The sequence below is a fragment of the Sycon ciliatum genome, chromosome 8 (genome assembly GCF_964019385.1).
Source record: "Sycon ciliatum chromosome 8, ocSycCili1.1, whole genome shotgun sequence".
Lineage (NCBI taxonomy): Eukaryota > Metazoa > Porifera > Calcarea > Leucosolenida > Sycettidae > Sycon > Sycon ciliatum.
In genome coordinates, this window is record NC_088650.1 from 28,127,376 (window position 1) to 28,153,465 (window position 26,090).

Below are 26,090 nucleotides of genomic sequence, written 5' to 3' on the forward strand. Positions count from 1 at the left end.
TCAAACAGACAAGTAACTTTGTTTGGCCTATGCATTGATGGAATTGTTCATCTTCCCTCAAGAGTCAAGTTTCTCCACAACATGGCATTCCTGCAGTAGAGAATGACATGAAAGTAATGCCAGTCAAGCCGTCGATCCTTGAATAGTTGATCTCAGCCTCTGCTCATCTGCACTTAGTGCGGCATTCGACGGATCTAGTTTCAGAGCTTCCTGGTAGTCCTTTAATGCTGTATGCAGGCACATACATTGTACACACGTGCATGCACGAGACATAAATACACACAGACATTTACACACGTGCATGCACGAGACATAAATACACACAGACATTTACACACGTGCATGCACGAGACATAAATACAGACATTCACACAAACACACATGCATATAAACATTCAGACACACACACGCATGCACACACACACGCGTACATCAACAAGGTTGGCAAAAAGTTTAACTCGGATACTGAGCCAAAAATGGAATGTAAACGGGCACTTCGATACGAGTTATGATCCATTGTCCAGCACTGTAACTACATGTAGCTAGTATTCTGATTACATTATCTAGCTACAGTGCTACAGTGGTGGATAGTAACTCACAACTCGTATGCATTATGTATTTTATTTTTTTACAAATCAATCAGCCTTTTCAGGTCATTCCTATCCCGTCATATTCACTCAAGCAGTTGTGAGCACTCGAAACACTCAAAGGCAATGCACGAAAACAAGGACGTGTTGCAGCAGATAGGATGTTACAAGCGAAGGTGACCAAGGCTGTTGGAATGGCGGTAACTTTTACCTTCAGCAAGCAGGTCCAACTTTGCTAGGGCTGCACCTCGCCGAGCAAGCACTTTGACTCTTGCCATGCGGTTGTCTTCCACAGGTGGTTCTAGCAGATCCATAGCCTGGGAGAGAGAGAGAGAGAGAGAGAGAGAGAGAGAGAGAGAGATTGGTAAATTGCAATAATAGAGAGGTTAAGCTGCATGTTATTTTGAAGTGACTTCTTCAAAATTAGAATGAACCCTGAAACCAACAAAGGTGGCAGGTACAAAGTTTCATCTTCAAGCAGCCGAGCCCGTCGGCAACAGACCCACCATTACCTGACATAGGTGTATCCACCAACCGAACTCACTGGTATATACATACACACACATACACGGACGCACGCAGGAACACACACACACACGCATGCACGCAGGAACACACACACACACACACACACACGTGCACACACACACACACACACACACACCACCACCACCCCCACTGCCACAACCACCACAGCTAGCATCACCACTACCCCTGTAGTAAACAACACCTGGCAAACTGAGCAACAGGCAAACTCAAGCTATCAGAAACAGCCTACTACTCACCGAAAAGCAGTCCTTGATGCACCGTTCGTAATCCTGTAGATGCATGTGACAGGCTGCACGATTCGAGTATAACCTGATGCGTTTAGAATGTCAAGGAACGACTATCAAATTCTAACATGGAAAAATGTGGGCATAAGTTATGCGGTCGAGTCTACCAACTAAACCAGAGTTGAACAGTCAGACGTGCACAATCTAGCACACTTTTTTTACTTGGCTCACCATCTGAGTTCTTAATGACTATCAAGCTGTGGTATTCACATGGATTAGATCAGTCGCAAGTACACCAGCAATACTCCATGGGATGAACTGTCCAATGGATATAGAAACCAAGGAAGTTGTTTGATCCCTCCACTATTATTTCGTATGGATAGAACACATGCAATGCTTTTCAATCTTCTGTATGGGTTCACTGACAGTGCACATCGCAGCGGCATGGGCATATGACACTGGTACAGTGCTGCTCAATGAAATCTGATTGTGTGAGTGTGGTTTCTGCACCGCACCAGCTCACAGCCCAGTGTTTATACATGTAGGTCTAGGGATCCATGGCGCCTGCTGCGTACTTGCCTCAATGGATTGGATTTCATTGAGCAACACCTGTAGTTGAAACCTAAAAGCCCATTCATATTCCATTTCAGCCAATACTAATCCCTTCCTCACCCTGCATAAAAATAATAATGACATGTTATGGTCAAAACTGGAGTTAAAAGTATAAATGCCATTATTCTGAGGATACGCAGGCATCTTTCCACCTTTTCGAATTGCAAACGTGTAGACATTGACAGCCGACTGGTAGTTACCCTGCTTGTAGAATGCACTGCGATGACGAGGATAACAACAATGGCGGTAACCATGGTGAAGATAATGGCAATGACAGCGACAAAGAAAATGGCAACGGCAAAGACGACAACAATGATTACAGTAACAACAAGAACAGCAGCAGCAGCAGCAGATGCAGCAGAACCATCACGACCACTGTCCCCGTCACCATCAGCAACAACACGGATGACCTCATCATTAAACGTTGATGTGCTTGTATTGAGCGAGCGCTACTTTGACGCTCAGTGTAAACTATAGGCAATGATATCACTATTATTTAGTGCACTACATCAAAGTATAGTCAGATCTCACTTAACCGCGCATATCCGTTTTCCACAAAAAATCCGGATAGGCGAGGGAACCCGGTAACCAAACACCGGTTATGTTGGATGCATCATGTGTGTTGGAAATCTGTAACCAGCTATTTTCTTCCGGATGGCGAGGGGTCCGGATATATATGTAAGAGGACCGGATAAGCGAGGTCTGAGTGTACAGTTCTCACCCACAACAAACAACCAAATATGCAGCAAAACAATCGAAAATAAAAAGTCGAATATCAAAACTGCTGTTAATTAATCCACAGCCAACCTGCTGCAAACCAAGACAGTACATAGCCTCACTTCCCATTACTACTCACTTCCCCTTGTCTTTCAGCCAGAGAGGGTCTCTTTCCTCCAGATCTTTGTTCTCATCGTCGAAATCTTGCTGAGACTTGGCCGCATCCCGTTGCTTTTTCAGCCACTAAAAGGACCGGAATTCACACACAGCATGCAATAATGTTGACAAAGTGGCCAGCAATGGCACAAATACATAACAATATACACGGTACAGCACGCTGAAGTCCGATCGATCTAGTCAGTGCCACGCCGGCTGCTGTGCAACCCAAAACATGCGAACGCTGGACTGTGCACCAGTGCAGGCCTCAATCGTGGATGGTACTTCATTCAGTAGCATTGCGATGTGGTCAGGTACTGTCATTTCGGCCATTGCATACGTGGGAAATGTGATCAACACTTTTCTGGCACATCTAGGAGCACTTTTTGCATATCCATACCGCATTCTCGACAAGCTTTACAATTTGTGTGTATCAGTCCTGCACCATGTTAAAATCTTAATCTCCGACAGCTAACTGCTCCGTACTTGTATGTTCGAATCTGTTGACAAAAGTGCAAGTGCATGTACCGCTCAGCACCGCAAATAGCCAAGACCACTCTGCTATGGTGAGTTCTTCAGCAGCAGTGGTGGCCGAGTGGTTAAGGCGATTGACTAGAAATCAATTGGGCTTTGCCCGCACAGGTTCGAATCCTGTTCACTGCGACGATTGAAACGTTTTTTGTTGAAATTTTTGTTTTACCTGGAAAAAGGGTGAGTCGTGGTGATGTGTGTGTGTGTGTGTGCCATATGTAGCCGGATGCCGAGACAGATCCTGTTTGGCTCACTTCCCACACGCCGCCCAGCACATGGCCCTCGCAAGCGCTGGAAGGATTGTGTTGTCTCCGACCTAAGAGTTCGTGGCCTCGCCAAGGAATGGTACCCTATCGCCTGTGAGTCCCGCGCTGACTGGCGGACTATGTACGCCGAGTCTGTGGAGAATGTCCCTCAGCTTGACCCAGTGGTATGTGCGGATTGCAATCGGTCATTCTCGCGCCCTGGAGATCGTGCTCGCCACAAATGTGTGGTTGAGCGGGCAAAGCCGATTGCTGAGCAGCGAGGGGCTTGCCACTGTGGAGATTGTGGGCGTTGGTTTCGAAGCAAGGGTGGTCTAGCTGTTCACCGCTGTTTCGCACCTCAGCCTCAGTCTCCCGAGCCCCGGCAAGTCTATGTGCAGGATGCCTGCGGTGCTGTGTGTGCTCGCAGCTTTCGGTCTGTGCAGGGCCGCGGTCGTCACCGGTGCTCGAGGACTGGCCCGCGCCCGACTGCCCAGCAGCGTAATTTGTTCAGCCATGTATGCGTGCGTTCTCGCCGGTTCCGTTTGCCCCACCATCTCCGGCGTCATCAGGCTGCGTACTCCATCTTCCTCTCTGACGCCCCTCCGGGGCCCACATGACCCCTGTGGCAGTGGCTCTACAGGACAGGTGTGTGTGTGTGTGTGTTGGGGGCGGGGGTGCAAATCCCTCCTTAGCTACTTTTGTATTGAAAACATCAGGACTTGAAATTGACACTTTGCTCATCAGCTGCTTGAACTAGGCTGCCAAACAAGTGTGAGAATGAAGTTCGACAAAATGCTATTGCCACCGATTGGTGAATGTCGCACAGCGTTAACACACTCGACAGAAACAAGTCTTCATTCTGTCATGTCTCGACAAATTAACAAAACCCCAAGGACATGTTTTAGCTGACCTCGGCCCACAGTCGGTGAAATTCAGCGCTGGGGAACTCGCGAAGGAAACTTACTGCCTCTTCTTCGTCCACCTTGCTCTCTCTCATCGGCGTCGTAAATGACCTGGGCGTGAAGGAGACGGTGATTCTCCCGCTCTGTCGTACAGGCGGCAGTGCGCCATGCTTACCACCATTGGTGGGTTCATCGCCCCGTTTCTGTGACTTCTTTCCCGACTTTGCTGCATCAGCCATAGTATTGGAGTAGAGTAACACAGAAGGAGAGTGAGTTCATCATTTAGAAGTCAGGTACCATATTCCTCGTGCATCCCATGGTAATCCCTTCCCAACAACACAATTCCCCATTTTGCTAAGGGAAGCTTCAAAGGGGGGGGGGGGGGGGATTTCTCACTTCAAACTTTCAATCTTATAATATAACTTTATAGCCCAATGGGGCATGTGTGGTTGTTACAACATTGAGCCAGGTCCAGCAGAACAGCATGCTTAGTTGGTACTACACCTGTTCAGTAAAGCATGTAGTCAGTACTGACAATGAGGCAATGAGAGATGCTCCATGACATTGACAGAGATTACCTGTTACCGATGATGCAGTACTTGTAGCTGGCCGTGCTGAACCGTGTCGGCCATTCTTTCCCGTTTCCGCGTTCTCCCTGGCCTGCTGTTCTCTCCACTCATCAAGCTCCGTCATTGCTTCGTCTATCACCGCCTTGCGAGCGGCAGCCTTCTCTTCCTTCTTTACATCGTCGGCCTGTACCCATGCAGGGTGCATGCACACACACAATCATATTCACAGACATGTAACCACACACATGCATACACACACAAACACACACACATACTCGTATGCACCACACATGCACACAAACACACACACACATACACACACACACACACACTGATGCACACACACGTGCACACACAAACGCACACAGACACAAACACACACACACATGCCACTTGGAAAAGATCCCACTTTAGGCTCACCACACAACAGTAAGTGGGCGAGGACGAGGTGCAGCAAAGGGATTGACGCATCTAGGCACCTGTCCTGGGATCCATCTGCAGTTACTAGCACCATTGATTACACAAGAGTTACTCTAGCCAGAAGTAGTCCAATGGTCAACGGGTATGTGTACTTCAAATAAACCGTATATGAACCCTGAAACCAACAAATGTAGAGGGCACAACAATACACTTTCAAGTAGCCGAGCCTGTTGGCAACAGACCCAACACTATCCGGCATAAGTGTACCCACCAACCAAACTAGCTAGCATACACACGCACACAGCCATACTCATACCCATACTCATACACCTGCCCATCGCTGAAGCGATGATAGCGAACAAACTATGTTAGACATAGCAACTTGTGCTGGGGTCACACCTTTCAACAGCTAGCAAGGCTGATGAATTGACCGCCACTAATTTAAGCCTAGTCTACACCACACAGCTGGTTGAAGTGGATTTTTCTGGCCAGTGAATTCCTATTTTTCATTTTTTTTCATTTATTTCACACACACCACAACACCACATACTCCGGCATGCACTGGCTGTTGGTTACCACCCAGGAGAATGAATGAAGAGCTAGGAGAATGAGAAAGGGAAGAAAGACGTGTGCGACTATAATCACATACGCACACACACACACACACATGCACACGCACACACACACACACACACACACACACACACACACACACACACACACACACACACACAGACTTACATCAATCTGCCGCTTAACCGCTTCACGCCGCTCCTCATCCTTACGTTCTCTCTTCTGCTTGTCGGCCAGCTGTGCTCTCTCCCTTGCATCATCCAAAGCCTGTTCTCGCAGCTTCTGAATTTCTTCTTTCGTTAGTGGCTTCTCGCCTGATTCAACAGCTGGAGAATTGGAACAAACATCACAAGTTTGTTGTAGTAGGGTGTGTTGATTACAGTGGAATATTTATACGAGTATATGCAGGTAGTGGTCCCTATATAATTCAGCACCATTTACGCTACAGAAATTTTGCTGGATTGGGAGGGTGCTGGAATAACAGATCTGATTTCTTGGCACAGCGGACATGAATAGGATTTTTTTGTTCTGTAAATTATGCCAAAGCCCCTCATAGACGGTTGCATTCATTATCTTTTCATCAGTTCAACATGGTTACGGCGTACGCGTATGCAGATAGACTTACATTCACTGCCAGCATCGGTGGCTGTTGGTTTTGCTAGCCGGCTCCACAGTCCGCTCTCCTTCTTCTTCAGCGTCATCTGCACCACGCCATTGCCAACTCTGGCCTGCCCCTCGGCCTCGTTCACTTCGTCATAGTAGATAACCTCGAACAGGAACGGTGGATAGCTGACCTGGGTCGGAAAGAGAAATGGACCGCAATAAATAATAATATTGATGGATAAAGTCTGAAGCTAAAAAGTTCCCCTTCAACCTGGGATTGTCCCCTCCACCCATCACCATGTGGATGTGCCATGCTTGATGCAGGGTACAAATATGGAAACATAGGTTGCACTAGCTGTAACTACAGTGGTGCCCAATAAAATCCAGTCGCGAGAGTAAAGCTTGCGCCCTGCACCATTTCGCAGCCCAGTGTTCGCAGGTCCAGGGCTGGGCCCGGTGTTCGCAGGTCCAGGGCTGGGCCCGGTGTTCGCAGGTCTAGGGCTGGGCCCGGTGTTCGCAGGTCTAGGGCTGCGCAGTGCCCGGCACGTACTTGAGTGAAGCGACTGGATTTCAATGCCATTGCACTGTACATTGTACAGTGCAATGGCATTTCAATTGAGTTTGAACACCACCGCTGGCTTAGCACGTGCATACTTTATACGACTGTTCCGACCCTTGGCCTTACCTTCACGTACGTGTCCGTCGAGAGAATGTCGACTTTGCCAGGGGCCACTCCCTTCAGCGGCACTGTTATCTGCACCTCCGTTAGCGTCTCACTCCACTCATAGTCCTTCACAGAGATTGGCATCTTTGCGCCGGTATTGATGTGCAGCCCACAAAGAAACGGAGATCGGAAGAGCGGAATCTGAATCGCAAATTTCCGACAGAAAATAACATAGATGATGTGACATCAGCCCTGTGCAGTTGCTAGTCGTCGCCAAACAAATCCGGCCAATGCCGAAACCATGGATACAGTGGTATGGTACGCGTTGACTGGCGGTGCTTCATGGTATCGCCATGTGCATAGTATACATGCACACGTATGCATGTATTTACTGTCTGTACCAGCAGCACAGCTCTGAACAGTCTGCACAGTGCAGTCGAGCATGCACTGAGTGTACTACTGTCGCGGACATGGAAATCCAGTCGATTGACCGGGGCCGGCGCCCTCAGCACGTACAGAACGCTGTGTGCAGTGCACATGTTGATCGGATGCGACCACCGAGCTGCAGCGCATAAGTGCATGTGTGTACCGCTTACCCACGGCTGCATGGCCAGCGCCCTGGGGCCACTAAACCGTGCGACCGGATTTCCATGTCCACGGCAGTAGTATGCAGGCTCGCCAGCGTGCGCAGGGCATAGTCATTGAACGTGCCGTGCACTAGTGCCTAGTGATAGTGCATGCAGCTGAGCCCATGTAAACCTAGTATGGCATTGGCCGGATTTTTGGCGACGACTGCAGAACGAGACCCTAGTCGGCCATAACGACTCAGAGGTGACGAACCAAGGAGCTTAGCTTGAAATACAGTAGTAACTATCTTGAACAACTAAAAAAAAACTTTCTACGTGCACACTAGTACAGGATTGAACGATGCAGCGCATGAAGTCGCCTATGCCATGGTACAAACCCCAACTCCGGCACACCCTCCATCCGCACACTACTCAGCGCTCTCTCTTACCCGTCAATTCATCCTCAAACTGTTCACTCGCTTTCGGCCGAGAAGAAGAAGTTATTGGTTGAGGAAGTAGAAATGAAGAGTCACAGGGTTACGCAGTGCAAACCTGTCAGTGCGTGTTCTTTGGTGAACTTCATCAGCTGATCAAAAAGCCAAATCATTGCCGAAACAAATGTTTAGCTGCTACGTGGAAAAACTCGAGCACCTGTTCGTATTTTCCCAACGGGTTCATTCATTCATCGTAGTTCTACTTTCAGCCCTCACCAACGCTGTACAAAGCGTCACTGGCCCGTTTCTCAACGGTCGCGCAAATCGACCAATCAGCGTACAGCTAATGTACCAAAATTCTCAAACTTACCGTAATTCCTTGGTTCATACGGTGTAGTTTCCAAAGATTTTTTATGGGCCAACGTCTTCTTTCGATAGATACCAACAGATCGTCCGCTTCGAATTTTTCGATTTGATTGCCGTTTGGCCGAAAATTACCTCCGAAACCGGCCTCCACTCGTTTCACTTCAAGGCTTTCCAGGTGGACGGCATCGCAATTCGGAAGCGGAGAAAGGATAGCCAGTGAAAAAAGAAAAACAACGACGTATTGGTTGTCGAAATCGACCAAGAAATGAATTCAATAGACCTGTTTCCGTGCTGCGCCCTCGCGGCCCGCGCGAGTGCGAAAGGGATTCTTTCTCGACAAAACAAACAACTACTAGTACGCGCAGTACACTGACATCACTGCACTGGCTGTATATACCTTAGGAATATCCTGTTCTTTTCCAAGGCATGATTGTCGCTAGTGGGAGAACTCAGCCACCTGAAGCTTTCATAAAGGAAGAAGTAGTAGGTGAATGAGTTCGCCAGAAAATGGAACGACAAGAAAATAGATCCTGTTGCTTTCCGGGGCGCTCATGAGACGACGGCAAGATAGGACTGAAACGATCGACAGTCTGCCTCGACGCAAAAGAAACTCTTCTAGGAGGAGCTCGACGTGCTGTAGAGTTTGCAGTATTCTGCTGGAAGAAGACAAGAGAACTAAACTCAGACTACAGCGTGGAGCTGAAGCACGAGCGAAGCAAAAGCTGAGCGAGTTCGAAGAAATGGGGAAACACAGGAAAATGAGTGGGCGACATGATCTTTAGCTCGCGAGCTCGAAGCTCGCGCTGAGACACGCGGTGGGCACGTGCGCCTACGGGTAGCGCGGCCAGCCACCATGTTTTCAAAATGGAGGTCGACGCTTTTGAAATCTGTGTAGACGATGGTGAGGGCTGACTTTGTCTTTGCGGATCTTCTTGTCAGGTTTCCCAGCGCGCGTGATCATGGTGATAGAGTCGACCGACTGTAATAGTACTGCGCTCGGAACGTGTCGATACATGGAGTAAACATGATCTAGCCCAGCCTTTGCATGTACATGATGTAGGCTAGGGCGAGGCTAGGTTGTGTGCGCACGGCTGTTAGCTGCACTTGGATCGCGGCAACTTAGTTTTCTGCACGTGAACCATGAAAAATCAATGCATGCTCATGCATGTTCATGCATAACCAGTCAGCTGGCCTGCTCGCCCACGCATTTGACAGGTAACAATTCCATCAAATTTGAGATATCGCTTCGTTCTAAGTCTCAAAACAGTTCTAAAGTCACCAAACCACGCTGGTAATCGATGGCTATTCAATGTTAACATCTTCAGGAAGACTTCAGCCGTTTCCCGAGAGTTTGGGCATCGTTGCCGTTATTTTTCATGGTGTTCTTCTTCCTCCTGTCTGGAGCTGCAATTGCATCCTGGAATTATTTGAAAGGTATTTCGTGCGGGCTGTGGGGGGTTCCAACAGGCATAAACTGACATCGCTATAGGATAACTGGTAACTTTCACCCTTCAAGGAGGTAGAGCAATGAGAATTTTTTTGTGGCGGTCGTCCAATTTTTGTGGCGGTCGTGGCTGTATTTGTGCACTTCCAAGGCTTTCATTCTGCCTGATACTACTCTCTACTGTATGGGAATCGTTGTTTAGGCGCCTGTAGCTGTCTTATTTGGTAGATCTGATGTTTTCAATCACTTGAGACACTTTGTCTAGCCTATTTGTCTTTCGTTCGTGCCATCTATCAGTTTTGTGGGGTGCCTTGGCCTGTATTTGTGAAGTTCTCGAGTAAAGACCCTAATTCTTGACTGGAGTCACGACTTGAATTGTAATTGCTGGGCGAGCCCTCGTTCACGCAGTTGTCCTTATCGTAATAGTCAATATCTGCTTGCTGGACGGACTAGCGGCTAGAATAGGGATGACCAAATGGTCCAAGTGTGTACTAGTACACGATTATTGTTTCCATCATCGTGAAATGAGCGTTGTGGAATTGCAGTCGTCTGCCTTTGGCACTGAGGACATGAGGAGAGTTGATTGTTACTTCTGCTCAGCAATGAAGCGATCATCAGCTCTCTTTGTTCTAATTATTGAGAGGACATACCGGCATCGCAATCAAGTAAAGATTAGGCAAACCTCGCCAACCTCCAAAGAGAGTCGAAGATATTTTCTCCAAATGCAAAGACGATCTTTGTGAGTTTATGACTTGCATTTGCGTGCATACATGAGCAAGTCACGGACCACGGCACGTGCGCGGTTACCATGCCATCTTGAACCGACGCCATCTTTCTAAGTTGCCGCTTCTTGACAGCCGTGTGCGTGTCGTACATGGAAAAGTTTACACGGCGTCCAGACAAAAATTACCATAGCGACCGATGTCCACAAAAAATGCGTTTTGCGCACCATGTAAAATGCGCCCGCGCCGGTGCTTTGCGGTCGCTGCAGAGTGGAGTCAGACAGTATGCACCGGTACCGGTACCGATGCAAATGTAGATAATTATTACCATGAGGCCACACTGAAGAAGGTCTGTGGTTCGACTCACCCGACCGACCGTACATTTTTCAGCCCGACCGTAACTTTTTTTCGGCGGGCTGTCGTGTGACTGTACTGACGTACGTGGACTGAACACGTCCACTCTACAGCATGTAGATCTACGTGCTGTGCAGCGTGAGTCTGCGGACGCAGGCGGCTCCTTTTGGACTTGACTTGTAGTTGTACTGCAGTGCATGCAGTGCAGTGAGTGGTACGACTGAGCGCTGCCTTGTGCTGGTAGTAGAGTCTACTCGATACGACGTGTATTGGGAACGATATTTCACCTGTACCGGTAAGTTGCTGCTCCATGTGTGCAAGCACAGGAAGCGTCGATGGAAAAAGCCCATGTATTCGTGCACGCCGACACCAAACTAGCAATACATGTACCGGTACATTGTACAATTTGTACTTCGAAGTAGTTCCCGAACTTACTTTCAACTCGCATCGTTCTTCATTTGCTTGATGATTTGGACAGTCAGAGTCACCGCTTGAAGTTATTCTCTTCACGTTCCAGAGCTACACAATGTTTCAAAGTATTAGCCAGTGATCCCTTTATACAACATGTATGGCATAACACTGCGTAATAATGCCGATGTACTGGGTACGGGTGTCTAAAGGCAGTACAGTGTATTTATTATTATTATTATTATTATTATTATTATTATTTGTAAGAAATGGTTTGCTCCCCACACCGGAGCTCGCGCTATTCAAACAAACCATTTCTTACAAATCATCGCCGAAGTCGCAACCACTACTTCGTATTATTATTATTATTGCAAATAACGCTGAGTAATTACACGAATGCATAAAAACCAGCATTTGCTTCCGGGAAGGATTCACAAACATAAGACAAAAACACCATCAATGTAACTGCACATACGAAAAGCAGCTTCTATTGTCAAGTTCGAGTGGCAATGTCAGAAAGACGGTAGACTGTTCGTGCACGATGTTCACCCTGCAGGGGATAAGTCAAGGACGCGGCTCGGCAGAGGAAGATGAGTGCCGCGGGGTGCCATTCAACCGTGACTTATCCCCTGCCAACTGCCGCAGCTGATTAAGGCCTCTAAGCGTGCCCAGGCGAATGCCGAGTCGGGCTAGGCAGTCCTGAGAAAGAGCTGAGAGGAGAGTTGTCCTGGGTCGGCCCAGTCGACCGCGCAGGCTCGCGGTGGCTGAAAACTCTAACACGCGCTGTGGGGGAGAGCTCTTCTGCATTCTCAGTACGTAACCAAGGAATTCCCAACGCCGTTGGTCAATCTCGAGCGAAATTGGTGCTGAGCCGCAGATGTCGTACAGATGCTTGTTGGTAATTGTGTTCGGGAACTTAACGCCAGCCATTGTTCTCAGATGCCTTCGATGAAAGGTGTCAATCCCTCTGGTGGTGGCATCTGTGAGACCCCATGTCGCACAGTTGTACAACAGCACTGGCTTCACATAGGTATTGTACAGCGCAACTCTAAGCAGTAGTGAGGTAGATTGATGCTTGAAGAGTGCGTACAACGAACAGAATGCCTGGGTTGCTAGGGCCTTTCTGGCTTGGACATCTTGCGCTGAGCCTAGCCGTGATCCCAGCGACTTCGCATTTCTCCATGCTTCGGAACCACGCTCCTCCAGATCATCAGCCAGGTATATCTTTGTTCGTTCAGTTTTGGAGGTATTAACGGTGAGGTTATGGCTTGGGAGGGTCTCTGCACATTGATCATGAACGTCCTCTAGCTCTTGCTCATCAGTTCCAATGAAGTCTAGATCATCCGCATACTGCAGTTCAGGTGGTAGGATGTCCTCAGGAGGGGAGTCAGATCTGATACCTCGCAGTGCACTCTCAAAGTAGCATGTAAACAGAATCGGACTAAGACTGTCACCCTGTGGTGTGCCAACGTTCGACCTAAAAGGGGGCGCTGTTTTTCCCTGCACACGTACCTGAAGGGTGGTATCTGACAGCAGAGTGTGGACTAGGGGTAGCACATCCGGCGTGGTAGGAGCAACGCTGACAATCGTGCTAAGGAGATCTGAGCGGTGTGGCGTGTCGAAGGCCTTCGAGAGATCTATGCCGAGCCTGTATAGAGACCATCGCTTCGTCTCAGCAATGCTGCTGAGGATCCGTAGAGTGAACACCACATCAGCTGTGGCCCGGCCCCGTCGGTACGCGCTCTGGGATGAAGGGAGGTAGTCCTCAACCTCTGAGGAGATCCTTGCCAGAGTGATGGTCGAGAGAATTTTGCGCACACCATTGAGTAGGACTATGGGGCGTAGACTTGTGCAGGGTCCTCTTGGCTTTCCTGGCTTCTGCAAGGGTATAAGCAGCCCCGATCCGATGGCAGGATCTGGTGTTGATGACTCTAGTGAACTCTGGAGGATCTTGGTGACGGCAGATGATAGGCTTGGGGACACACCATACTTCAGTAGCTCATTGTGGACACCATCAGGGCCTGGAGAACGCCTATTCTTCAGCCTGCTCATGGCTTTGCAGACCTCCGACTGTGCAACCTGTGTAACGACCACATCACCCTTGCTCGGAAGGGATTCCGCACTGGAGTGAGAAAACTGTGTCTGAAAGTGACCTGATATAAGTTCCGCTTTCTGCTCTGGACGATTTACCAGAGCGCCATCGCTGTTCTGAACGTGGATCTCTGTGGGTTTCCTTCTTAGAGACTTGACTGCAGCATGCATCTTTGCTGTATCATTTCTCATTGTCTCTATTTCTGCAGCCCTTGACTCCAGCTTGGATATTGATCTCTTCTTGATCTCTGACCGTAACTCGTACAGGACCTTGTTGCGCTGTGCTTTAAGCTGCGACGTCACGTTGACATTGATCGAGGCCTCTATCTTGATGCGCAGTGATTTCTGCTGACTGGAGAGGGTGCTGATTTGTGGGTCATCCGTTATGTAGTTTGGATGGTGTGCGTTGGCATCACTCACTCCGAGCACTTCCTCTGCCGTTGTCTTAATGATGGTGGCGAGATTGTCCCAAGAATCCGCTGCTGATGTTGTGATCGCAGTTTCTAGCTTCTGTTTGTATTCATCTTGCAGTGCGTTGTTGCCTGGCAATTTGTCAACTAAGATCCTGGGGTTCTTCTTGCGTCGGACGAAGCTGGTTCTGCGGATCTGATGGAGATTGACCATGGTAGTAACCACCATCCTATGATCTGACGATAATTCACAACCTGCGTATGACCTACCGTTTCTGAGGCCGCCAACAAGGCGATTGGGGACAAGGATAAAGTCGATTTGATTGTAGATTGGTTGAGGCACTGTATCACCCTGGCGCTTGAACGCTCCTGTCCACGTCGCAATATGGCGTGCTGGGTGTTGAAATATGGTGTTTGACAGCTTCATGTCCAATTCATCCGCGCACAACAGGAGTGATTCACCGTTGTCATTGCGTCTGCCCTTGGACCAGCTTCCCAAACAATTGAAGTTGTCAGCTGCCCTTCGGTGCCCAACCTTTGCATTGAAGTCACCGCCGACGAAAACGTCCGTACGGCGAGAAAAACTTCGAACGAGGGAGGTTAGCGACTCATAGAAGTTGTGTCGGAGCTCAGGGTTACTCGATGACTTTGGCATTGTCGGAGCATACGCCGTAATAAACGCAAGCGGCGACTTATTTGACGAAGGGAGCGAGAATAGGGCATACCCAATTCTGTCACTCACGCCTTTCCAGCACGACAAGAATGGCCGCAAAGTAGGGCCCACGGACACGCCAACTCCGCCAAACCTGTTGCTTGTCGACATAGTGAGGAGTTGGTAGCCCAGTGGCAAGTCCCAGCAGCGTTGTTCCAGAATTTTAGTTTCCTGAACTGCGCAAACATCGACAGCACGAACCGAGAGCGAGCGAGCGAGTTGCTCCCGTCGATAAATTGAGGAGCAGCTACGGACATTCCACGAAGCCAGTCGGAACAATTTGTTAGTCATTTTCCCAGAAATGTAAGACAGAGATGGTAGGATGAGATAGGAAAGGAGAAAGGAGAAGGAGAGAGAAAAGAAAGGACATGGGCTTGTCAGCACCCAAACAAAACTACTAAAAAATATATTTAAAAAAAAAATCCGCCCGCCCGCCCGTAAAAAAAATGTCCATGTTAGTCGAACCACACACCTTCTTTAGTTTGGCCCAGGGAGTCGTAAAAGCCCGGGAGAGGACACGGGATGCGCGCACGCGGACGATGTTTGCCTCGGCCAGAAAGTGAAGCACGCTAGGCCGGATCTGCTCAATCCACGGCGCTGTGCTCGTTTTCAGGGCAGGGAGTCCTAAAATACCAATATTTTACGACTCGTTGTTGACGCCATTATCCGAAACTGGTGGCGAAAGAAGCATAAACATGATTTTGTCAGACTCAGTACACATGGTACAGGGAGTGCTAGTGGGGAGTTGACAGTGTGTGTGTGTGTGTGGGGGGGGGGGGGGGGCGTGTGTATGTGCATATGTGCTTGTACTTTTGTGTGTGTTTGCACAGTGTTTGTGTGTGTGTGTGTGTGTGTGCGCGCGCGCGCGTGCGTGCGTGTGTGCGCATTTTTGTGCACAATTCCGTTATGAAAAACAAATGATAGGTTTACCTTTTGTACACTCGCCAAGACTTCGGTTAGATTCACTGAGAACCTTTCTGGCCAACCTGGAGGCTGAGCCTTCCGTTTCCTAAACGGCTAAAGTCACCGCGTACTCAGTATACGAGTAGAAAAGTGTTGTAGATAGATAGGGAACACACATTGATTGTTTTTAAAAGAATCCAGGCAATATCATAAATCATGGAACGAGTGCGTAATAATGCTCTATGTTGCGTTTTGACGATGCTGAAGGAAGGGAGCTGTTGCGATTCATTCACAACACACACCCTCGACTGCAATTTCAGTGCAATTTCTGACACAAGTTCATTAATCCACGAGTACGAGGAAGCTCAGCGGATCTCCACAAGAGCTTTCGCCCATCACCTGCAATGGAATATGGGCTGTATGATATGACCAGCGGCTAACATGGGAAGTGGCGTCATTTTCCACAAATCTCGTTTCATTCACAACCATTTGACTGCAATTCAGTGCAATTTCTGCCACAAATTCAACTCCACGAGTACGAGGAAGCTCAGCGGATCTCAACACGAACGTTCGCCCATCACCTGCAATGGAATATGGGCTGTATGATACGACCAGCGGCTAACACGGGAAGTGGCGTCTCTTTCCACAAATTTCGTTTCATTCACAGCCATTTGACTGCAATTCAGTGCAATTTCTGCCACAAATTCAACTCCACGAGTACGAGGAAGCTCAGCGGATCTCAACACGAACGTTCTCCCATCACCTGCAATGGAATATGGGCTGTATGATACGACCAGCGGCTAACACGGGAAGTGGCGTCATTTTCCACAAATCTCGTTTCATTCACAACCATTTGACTGCAATTCAGTGCAATTTCTGCCACAAATTCAACTCCACGAGTACGAGGAAGCTCAGCGGATCTCAACACGAACGTTCGCCCATCACCTGCAATGGAATATGGGCTGTATGATACGACCAGCGGCTAACACGGGAAGTGGCGTCATTTTCCACAAATCTCATTTCGGTCACCCCAACTCAAATAAAAGTGAAGTACAATTAGGGATTTATCTTGCATTTCCATCGCCTCAGAATAAATTAACTTCGATAAACTGAGAGAGAATGAGTGAGGCAGCTGGAAGAATTGAGGATGAAAATAGAGATTAGAAGACTCGACGGAGAAATCGTCTCCGTGCTCTAAGATAAATCGGAGAATGTCCCAATCAGTATTTCAAGAAGACATCACAATTTTCGAAAATAATAATTATTTCCTTGCCTCGCTACACCGTTCCCTGGCGCAGCGTTCCCCGGCAGCGCGAGGCAAAGATGTTTTCTGGGAATGTGTGCCGTGTCCTCTCCCGGGCTTTCACGACTCCCTGGTTTGGCCTGATTACTGTTATTAGTATTGCTATAAATAATATTATATACATGACTGTACATCATACATGGTCATCATGCCTCATGCCGTCATGGACTTGGTGTATCACTCAGCCCACCACTGCACCAGACTCCAGACCAGAGTTTGAACCAGGGAGTCGAATGTACGAGTCTCGTATTTCGTTTGGAATATTCATTGCGTCTTTTCATCGAAGCCGCAGAGTTTTATCAGCAGACCATACCCCATAGACATAGGCTAGCTATTGCCTTGGTCGGGGAAGGTCAGACCGTTCGAGCTAGCAAGATGCCATCAAAAGAACGAATGAGTACACGATGTTCTTCCATTCTCTCCTTGGTTTTGATTTCATTGATATGCGCCAGCAGTGTCGTGTCAGTGTGTGCTGCAAATGAGGAAAAATCCGACGAAGACGTGAAATCTAGCAATGGTGCGAGCGCAGTCCATCCAAATGTGCTCTTCTTCGGCGTGGATGATCTACGCCCGGAGCTGGCTAGCTATGGATTCGACTTCATGCACACTCCGAGCGTTACAAGACTTGCAGGTACATGTACCCCAGCTGTACAAACACTGACTGTCAGTTCTTGCATGGGTCATACTGACTGTACAGTCATGCTTGTAAAGTTGTAGTTTGACAGCATATTACAAGGTGGTAAAACACCGTGTTCGGAACCAGTGTGCCCCACTGCAACCATCCACGGTCGGTAGAGCCCGGTCTTGCGACCATCTGAACCGTATGGGTGTTAGACCCGGTTCTGACCCTCTTTATTCTAGGGGCGTTAGTACCCATAAGGTTCAGATGGTCGCAAGACCGGGGCTCTACCAACCGTGGATGGTTGCAGTGGGGCACACTGTTTCCGAACACAGTGTTCCACCACCTTGTAATATGCTGTCAAACTAAAAGCATGTTTCTACAATACAAGGTTTATCTAATACTGCGTTCGTGAATAATAGTCAAATTAAAAATTAAAAAACCTCTACACCCGTGTGTCCATGCATATGTCCTTGCAGAGCGTGGTACTCAATTCAACAATGCGTATTGCCAGTTAGCCGTCTGTAGCCCATCTCGCACCAGCCTCCTGACCGGTCGCCGTCCGGACACAACGCGCATCTGGACCATTGGACCTTACTTTCGCAACACCATGCCGGATGGACCGAAGATCAAGACCATGCCGCAGTGGTTTAAGGAACACGGTTATAACACTACAGGTACTTGTAATAGAATACTGCTGTTTTCCCCAAGCAAGTTTAATTAATGCCAGTTTCAAGTCCTCCAGCAATGAGGCTAACGCATTCACATACGCCATAGGCACACCTTAGCATCTGAGTGACTGATTCCCTGTAGCTGCAGTGAGGGGCAGTCAGACATGGTGGTCCGGATTTGACCATACTCTGCTGCAGTTAGCCAATCCTGTATTGATACCAAATATGGCATGACAGAATCTGAAGGATGCGTACAATCTCCAATTCTGTATGCAGGCATTGTACTGCCTGGGTCATATCTACATCCACTGGTCTCCAAAATCTACCACTGGGAGATCAGCTGTCCTTGCAACCAGCCAAGGCCTACTAAACTATAACTGCATGAATGTGTTTGTGTACGATCATGTACATGGAGGAGCATGATGAACCGGTAGGTACTGCTTTGGCTCTAATGCGCTATCCTATCTTGATGTGGAACTGCTCTTCCGCCAGAGTACCATCAGGCTCACTATTTGCTGAGTTTGCACCGTAAATCATATGCTACACTGTGAAAGAGTCTCTTGGGGTGAAGGACATACTTCAAGTACATGTATCAGCACACCAGCACAAATGTAGCTACGTTAGGTGACACAGGGATAATCCAGTGGTGGTGCAGCACTATCAAAAGACGTTGCATGATCATATAGATGCACATGGTGCACTGTCATGTATGGTATGGTATTGTGCGGTTAGTATCGATTTTTTTGACTGTGGTTGCTGCAGGTATTGGCAAGATTTTCCATCCTGGTTCATCGTCTGGCGGTCCCACCAAGGATGAGGGTGGCGGCGACATGCCCTACTCATGGTCGCAGCCGTACTTCTTCTGCGACCAGTTCACCAACGACACAGTGCAGAGTACGGCCATGCAGCATTTCCCCAACGGCACTGGCTGTGTGCAGAGCGAAGAGTGCATTGAAGTGAGTAAGCAGCCGTAAAACACCTTTTAAGCAACGTGTACACGTGTTGTATTTATGTGGTAAGCCATCAAGAACAGCATGAGTGGCCCATTTAACCGGCGTCGCTCAGCTTGCCACAGGTTAACACATGTAGTGATTTTCCAGATATGTCGTCCCATTTGCATTAGTGGTTGGTATAATATTGGCATCCCAAAAATGCCTCAGCCACCATGCCCAACATGTCATCCAGAGAGAGGGATCTGCGTTTTCTGTACTTGATTTATATTCGTACAACAAATATTTACCACTGCTGACCCGTGCATTGTATCTTCTACCGCAATACAGTGTTTCCAGAAGGCTGGTACTTGGGGTCATCCGATCTCCCTGGCGGTGACGGACTGTCCGGACGTGTGCTATCCTGAGGGCCTGATCAGCAACGAAGCCGTACGCCGACTCAACTACTACGGCCAGCTGCAGAGGCAGGCAGAAGAAGCAGGGACCGGGGGTCAACCGTTCTTCCTGGCGGTGGGATTCAAACGGCCTCACCTGGCGTTCAAAGCACCCCGCAAGTACTTTGATCTCTACCCGAACAGCACGATCAAGCTGGCGAAGTTCAAGCAACGGCCCAAAGGTGTGCCTGACGTGGCCATGTATATGAGCGGTGAGATTCGCGGTTATCCGGACGTCCACCCGTTGCTGAACGTCAGTGCCAGCTGTGAAACGGACATGCCGGATTGGAAGGCACTGGAGCTGCGGCAGGCCTACTACAGCTCTGTTAGTCTCACGGATGCTCACCTGGGATTGGTGAGTCGCATATTTATCTACATGTATGTAATTAACGCTATCTCACGATCCTTGAAGGGTGGTGGCATTCCCATGGATGCGGAAAACTCGGCCTCTAGCCAAGTCTCACACAAACTGTAAAATACAATATGTTCATAGCAACTGCATATCAGCACTAATATGGGGAGCGTGTGAGCAACACTGGCTCACACTCACTCACTGCTTTTCACAAATTCATTTCAGGAAAACATTTCAACATTTCGGTCATAAAATAGCCATCATCAGGAACAAAGTGGGCTCAGTGGTTAGGATGGGGTAATAAATGAGGAGCGTGCAACCCCTGAGATAAGGGCAATACCCAGCCATGGCTGTCATGCACATCAGGTGCACGATGTGCGTAGACTGTTTGCATTGAACCAATGACATCATCTTTTAATGAAAACTAGCAAAAGTATTAGAGCCGCAGACATCACCACGCAACATGACACTTATTCAAGTGAAAATGTGTTAATTTCGAGAATCGATTTTCTCGTTTCAATTAGAAGTGTATGATACGGAACTTTGGTTGATTTTAACAATCTCTGTGGGTGCATTTCTGGTGAACAAGCTGAGCATAGACTCAGCATTGACCCATGAAAGGAATTTGAGAGGTTTGGATAGTCACGTTTTGTTTGAAAATCCGACTGTGGTTCACATCGCTAGGTTTGCCCTTGGTGTCGCTAAAGATATTTAGCTGTTTGTGTACAAATTGGCCTGGGTGAAATGATCATTTGTTGTTGACTTCAGGTGTTGGATGCTCTGGACTCAAACGGTCTTGCCAACAACACCATCATCGTGTTCTGGGGAGATCACGGCTATCAGCTTGGGGAGCACAGTGAATGGGGAAAGGTAAGAATCATGTCAGAGTGAGTGACATACAGGGACGTCGGACACGCTATGGTCCCTACGGTTTTGACCGTACCACTCTTTGTCCCAGGTGCCCACGAATCAATTATCGGCACTGATTTAGGTTCAAAAGTTCGAAAACTTTCACACACACACACATACAGACACAGCTGTACTTCAGGTGGCTGACCGTACCCGATCCTAAAATACCTTCCGACGCCTCTGCAGCCATACAGTCAACCTTGCAAATAACTTCCCTTGAACGGCCCTGAGAAAAATCTTGTTCCCAGTTGTTGTTATTCGTGAGGTTAAAGGTATGTGGTCAAGTGGTTCCTTGGTCCGAAGAGAGTGTTGTTAATGTTATTCGCGAGTTTTTGTTATATCCGAGGTTGTCATTCACAAGGTTGACAGGACATGTATGCTGTGCATATAGGGTGTATGGACCATTGGTTGTGCACATGCGGTTCATATTGGACGTATGCTTGTACTTAAAGTACAGGGCACACACTATTGCAGCCCTAGAAGTAATACCTATACAATGAACGGAGAAGGAATTGCAAATCACAAGTTTTTGAACTTCGTGGGGGCGGGAATTTGGGACATACGCCTACTGATCTTTTCTCTCGGATTCTGTGAACATCAACACTTGATTGCACTGGCCGATCACTCATCAGGCTTCAATGCATTACTGTGGATTACCTATCATCTCTCCCTTCCCACGCCAGCACAACACTTCCATCATGATGGATAAGGGTCCTGCTCGGCAAGTTGACATGCTTCAAGTTGTAACCTCTTTGCATACTCTGTGCTTTCTTTTCCCTCCCAATCATGTGCAGTGTACCAACTTTGAGCTGGGCACACACGTACCACTGTTGATCAGCGCTCCCAGCCAGAAGCAGCGCAACACGAAGAGTTCGGCCATGGTGGAGCTAGTCGATCTGTTCCCCACTCTGACAGAGCTAGCCGGGCTACCTCAAGCACCAGACATGGAAGGGTTCAGCTTGGTGCCGATTCTGGACGACCCGACACAGACTGTCAAGGATGCGGCCATGTCGCAGTTTGCGCGGGAAGGCGTTTGCGGAAAGAAGAGGACACCGTTGGAGGAATCGCCGATGGGCTACACGATACGCACTGCAGAATTCCGCTACACCGAGTGGGTGAAATTCAACTACTCGCTGGCAGATCCCAAGCCGATCTGGTCCGAGAATCATGGCACTGAGTTGTATCTTCATACTGGCGACGCGGAGAGTAGCATGGACGATTTCGAAAATGAGAACCTCGCCGAGGATACCAAGTATGCCGACACTGTGAAATCCCTGCATGAGAAGCTGGTCACGATGGTGGAGAATAAACAGTAGAAGTGGAGGAGGCTTCGTCCAGTGACTTCAACGGTACCATTCACACAGTGTGACAATCCTTAATGGCATAATAATTGTTTTTCTTACATAATATTTCAACGTTTAAATCGCCCAAATATGCCATCAAGCTCTTCAAGCACGCCTGGTTTAGTAGGCGCGTGTAATTGCCTCAAGCAATGCCGACCATTTCCCTCAGGGTCTGCAGATTCCACTGTAGCCACTCTATCTCTCACACACAGTTATACACCACTACCCAAGACGGTCTCTTTGATGGGCCTGGCCTGACATTTTGGATTGCACTGTATTTTTATGTCAGGAATTGTGTGTTGCTCCCTACGTGTGAGCTTGGGCTATTCCTGCTGACTTGAAACACCGGGAGCAACACGCACTTCCCTAAGTATCGCCGAAGTCGCACCAACCTCTTCTTCACATTTTTAAATGTCATTTGGAAGAATTGTGCACTGACGAGACAGATACATTACTGGATCTCCTGCACTGATACGTCATTTTAAACCGCAGGCTTCCGGGGAAATTCACAATTCACAGGTCGGACAAGCATGATCCATTTAGCTTAACGCAGTTGCTTTCAAGCTAGTCGGTAGGCATATATGTCCACCCAATAGGTTAGGCATTTTGGACACATGCGCCCATATGACTGTTTTCCAAGTAACAAACCGAAACATTCTTCTCACCTTCTGTATTGAGGACTTGAAGTCTATGGTTGCGGTTTGCCATCGCTTTATATTACGCTGTGGTCCTCCGTTATTGGGTTGAATTCCAGACACGGATTGCACTGGATCATGGAGTCTGCTTCAACACACTACATAACGTAACACGCATCTGCCATCACGGGCATCAGGTGCAGTGTACCTGTGTTCTTCCAGATACTGATGCCTCTCGATCTCATGCCAGTACATGAACGACACATACAGAGAGCGGAGTCCTCCGGTTCAGACTCGTTTGTACCACACATACAGGTAATGTAGCTACAATGACATACATGCATGTACATTCGAGGAACACTGAGGCTGGTTCCCCCATCCTATCAAGTATCATGCAGTAGACATTACACTAGGACCTATCACAGACACAGATACGTAATTGTACTATCCAAACCAGATGTGTGACTATGACTCCGACTATGAGAGCAGGCCAAATGGCTGCGTATTCACTGCCTCACAGCAGAAGGAAGTATGACCAGAATGAATTCACTTCCAGTCGGGAAGGAAATGAGACGTCAGATTGTGCCATACTGCGAAGGGGTGTCCAAACAACATTGTGCAATGATAAACATTACAATGCCAGCTCTATCGTGTATCATGTGCATAATACTTCTTACATGTAGTGAAGATTGCCAGCTGTGTGCAATTTTAACTGTGCGATTCGCACAAGTGCGCCTGTATACTTCCTTGCCTTCTTGGCCTGAGGCATGAAGTAGTCATGTTTCATCAGTGAGGGAAGTGTTGTCTTTCACGAATCATGTGCTTGCTTTAGCAGCTTAGGTAGGACTCCCTATGAGCTAGCTCTCTTTTAACTTTAAGTCTAACACCACTAGTATTACCAGCGAAGTTATTTCTGTGTGTGGTTTCTTCGCTACACGACTGTACTTTGAGGTAATGCAGCAATACATGTACTTAGCTGCGTAACTGTGCCATGTCCTGCACAATCATAATCCTTCTCACTCGCTGACATCAGCGGTCCATACATAGCGCTGCTGAAATGTCATGCACACACTGTGACGTCTCAGCATTCTTTACCAAAGAAGATATTATGGTAACAACGTTAAATCCCAACTAACTTACACTCAGGAATATTTTTAGATGCGGAGAACCCATGTAAGTATACAATGTACACATGTAGCTCGCGCTTGGATATACATTGTACATTGTACATGCAGCTCCTGTACGGCTCGGGGGCTGTATGTAACCAATGGTAACACGAGTCAGGATCTACAGTACATGTAGGAGTGAAGTTGTCAAGACCAGGTATACCCACAGGAAGTGTGTTCATAGTGCCCCGTGATCATTCAGCAGTCCTGCACATGTGTTACATCTATATTCAGGCCAACAAGTGCCAATTGCACCCTCAAGATATAAGATAATATGCTAGTGTGCAGACTAGAGTTACTTCCCTTCACCTCGCCATGCAAATCTATCCCTGAAAGGCGAATGTATCCACAGTACATGCAGTCGGTCAAGGTGTCAGAATTGGCCATTTGGTAGGTCATCGATGGAAAGGACCACAGACATTCAAATTCTGTCCTGAAAAAGGTCCGAAATTTTGCAGCAAGCCTCTTTTCCGGAAATAATTAATTCAGCATCAGGACACTATTAGTAATGGCGCTAATGCAGTAAGCAGGGTTTTAGCTGAAGGCGAAAGTGGGACTGAACGCAGACCTGGGCCTGAGGCTGGAAGGGTGTACAATCATGGAGCATTAGGAGCAGTTTAAAACACTGCCCAGTTGCCTCAGCGATACTGATACCGATGCGGAAAGCAAAATTAATACTGATACTGATGATACATTGTACAGCCATTGCATAGCAACACTGGTAGTAAATAGGCATCCCTGCGAAGAACTGGAGGAGCTCAGTGTTGTACGACCAGTCCGGTCAGTTCCACTAGTCCTGCCAAACTGCCCACCCAAGACGCTGTCCACCAGACGACACACGACGCGTGCGGCGCTGTCCTAGCCAGCAGGTCATAGCTTCCAAAGACGGAGCTGTAAACATGCTGCTAAGCGACGCCCCGCACTGTGGTTACACATCGTGTGCCTGGCAGAACTCTGCGTCTGTGTGCGTGTGATTGTTTTCCTCCGGCTGGAAGCGTAGAACACAACTCAATCTCTGTCCACGCCTACCGAAACGGTAGCTTCATTTTCATGCGCCTCTCATCATTCGGATACTATACAAGTGCATCCAGCTGTTGGGGGTTGCTAGTGCCAGTGCCACAGTATGAACAACTGTACCCCACGGTTTGTACTGCACTGTGGACTGTATCTATACTGAGTACTGGTGTGACCGACTGGCTGTCTGCTGTGCCACTAGCGCTACTACTGCCTAGTGCGAGTCCCAGTATACCTGGCAGGGTTCGGAGCTCTGCTAAGTGCACTCTTCTCTCTCTCGATTGCGGCGTTATATCGTCGTGAGATGGGTTGTGGTAGTTCACAGTCGATACAAACCTCCGACATGAGTGGTGAACCAGATCCCTTCTTCGACCTCATCATCGATGAGAGTCTTCAGCGCAATGAGTGGCCTGAAGAAAAGGAGAAGAAGTACCGGCAAGATGAGAAGCAGAGCCTCATGCTCAAGACGATGAACAAGGTAAAGCAATGCACCCGCACGCCCGTTCGTCTTGTTCTATGTTTTCTTGTCCGATCGTAGACTTAGTAGGATAGTCGATGTGTGTGAGCGAGTACTCTGTCCAGTGTGGGGAGCCCGCCCTTGTGAACTTCACCCTGACTCTGTGACCCCGCCAGGCTGGATCACTGGTCAACCGTAGACGACCGGGGTTGGTCGCTGTCCACTGAACTTTGTGGCAGTTGTGATGTGTGCTCTATGCGCGCTGAGATGCCGCTGCTGTAAATATTTTCATCTGTTCATGATATTTTGTGTCCTCGACTTGAGAAGTTAGTTGAGTAGGCGCAACGGCGTGAAATGTTGCACGTTGCGAATCGTAGCTCCGGGACGACTTCGCAAGCGTACCGATACAATCTAGACAGTATCGCATTTCATGGGCCGGTCTGAACTGTCAGCCGCGAGAAACGGAGCTAAACGC

General features: G+C 48.3%; 3 protein-coding genes and 1 non-coding gene across 5 annotated transcripts in view; 3 read left to right on the forward strand and 1 right to left on the reverse strand.

Moving 5' to 3' along the window:
- LOC135822584 (dynein axonemal assembly factor 4-like) lies at positions 1-23,600 on the reverse strand. Of its 2 annotated transcripts, none has more exons than XM_065335388.1 (11): positions 23,009-23,600; positions 7,374-7,553; positions 6,711-6,879; positions 6,254-6,411; positions 5,102-5,276; positions 4,586-4,749; positions 2,829-2,932; positions 2,109-2,189; positions 1,373-1,445; positions 799-904; positions 1-227 (listed from the first exon to the last, which is right to left on the reverse strand). In XM_065335388.1, exons 2-11 carry the CDS (start codon positions 7,494-7,496, stop codon positions 124-126), a joined length of 1,257 nt encoding a protein of 418 aa, XP_065191460.1. In that variant the 5' UTR covers positions 7,497-7,553; positions 23,009-23,600; the 3' UTR covers positions 1-123. The 2 variants fall into 2 exon arrangements, with proteins under 2 accessions (XP_065191460.1, XP_065191459.1); XM_065335387.1 differs by lacking the exon at positions 23,009-23,600 and adding an exon at positions 8,368-9,616.
- Trnas-aga (transfer RNA serine (anticodon AGA)) lies at positions 3,427-3,508 on the forward strand. The gene has a single exon. It is a non-coding gene; the product is annotated as a tRNA-Ser (tRNA).
- On the forward strand, positions 17,282-22,802 carry LOC135822583 (ulvan-active sulfatase-like). The gene is made up of 6 exons (XM_065335386.1): positions 17,282-17,696; positions 18,164-18,361; positions 19,118-19,311; positions 19,636-20,094; positions 20,860-20,961; positions 21,795-22,802. The coding sequence occupies exons 1-6, from the start codon at positions 17,441-17,443 to the stop codon at positions 22,314-22,316; spliced, it is 1,731 nt and encodes a 576-aa protein (XP_065191458.1). The 5' UTR covers positions 17,282-17,440; the 3' UTR covers positions 22,317-22,802.
- Positions 23,601-25,267: 1,667 nt separating the features above from the next.
- Positions 25,268-26,090, forward strand: part of LOC135822585 (arginine kinase-like) — an 8,150-nt gene continuing 7,327 nt past the window's right edge. Inside the window, exon 1 of the mRNA XM_065335389.1 lies at positions 25,268-25,636. Coding sequence (XP_065191461.1) covers positions 25,463-25,636 — 174 coding nt within the window. The 5' untranslated portion in view covers positions 25,268-25,462. The remainder of the gene's footprint in view (positions 25,637-26,090) is intronic.

Coding starts and splice junctions, on each gene's coding strand:
- LOC135822584 (XM_065335388.1), bottom strand. CDS start 7,496: ATGCCAATCTCTGTGAAGGACTATGAGTGGAGTGAGACGCTAACGGAG. Junction 6,880..7,373: donor CGACGGACACGTACGTGAAG/GTAAGGCCAAGG, acceptor TTTCCGACCCAG/GTCAGCTATCCACCGTTCCT. Junction 5,277..6,253: donor CGGTTAAGCGGCAGATTGAT/GTAAGTCTGTGT, acceptor GCATGGGTACAG/GCCGACGATGTAAAGAAGGA.
- LOC135822583 (XM_065335386.1), top strand. CDS start 17,441: ATGCCATCAAAAGAACGAATGAGTACACGATGTTCTTCCATTCTCTCC. Junction 18,362..19,117: donor ACACGGTTATAACACTACAG/GTACTTGTAATA, acceptor TGGTTGCTGCAG/GTATTGGCAAGATTTTCCAT. Junction 19,312..19,635: donor AGAGCGAAGAGTGCATTGAA/GTGAGTAAGCAG, acceptor ACCGCAATACAG/TGTTTCCAGAAGGCTGGTAC.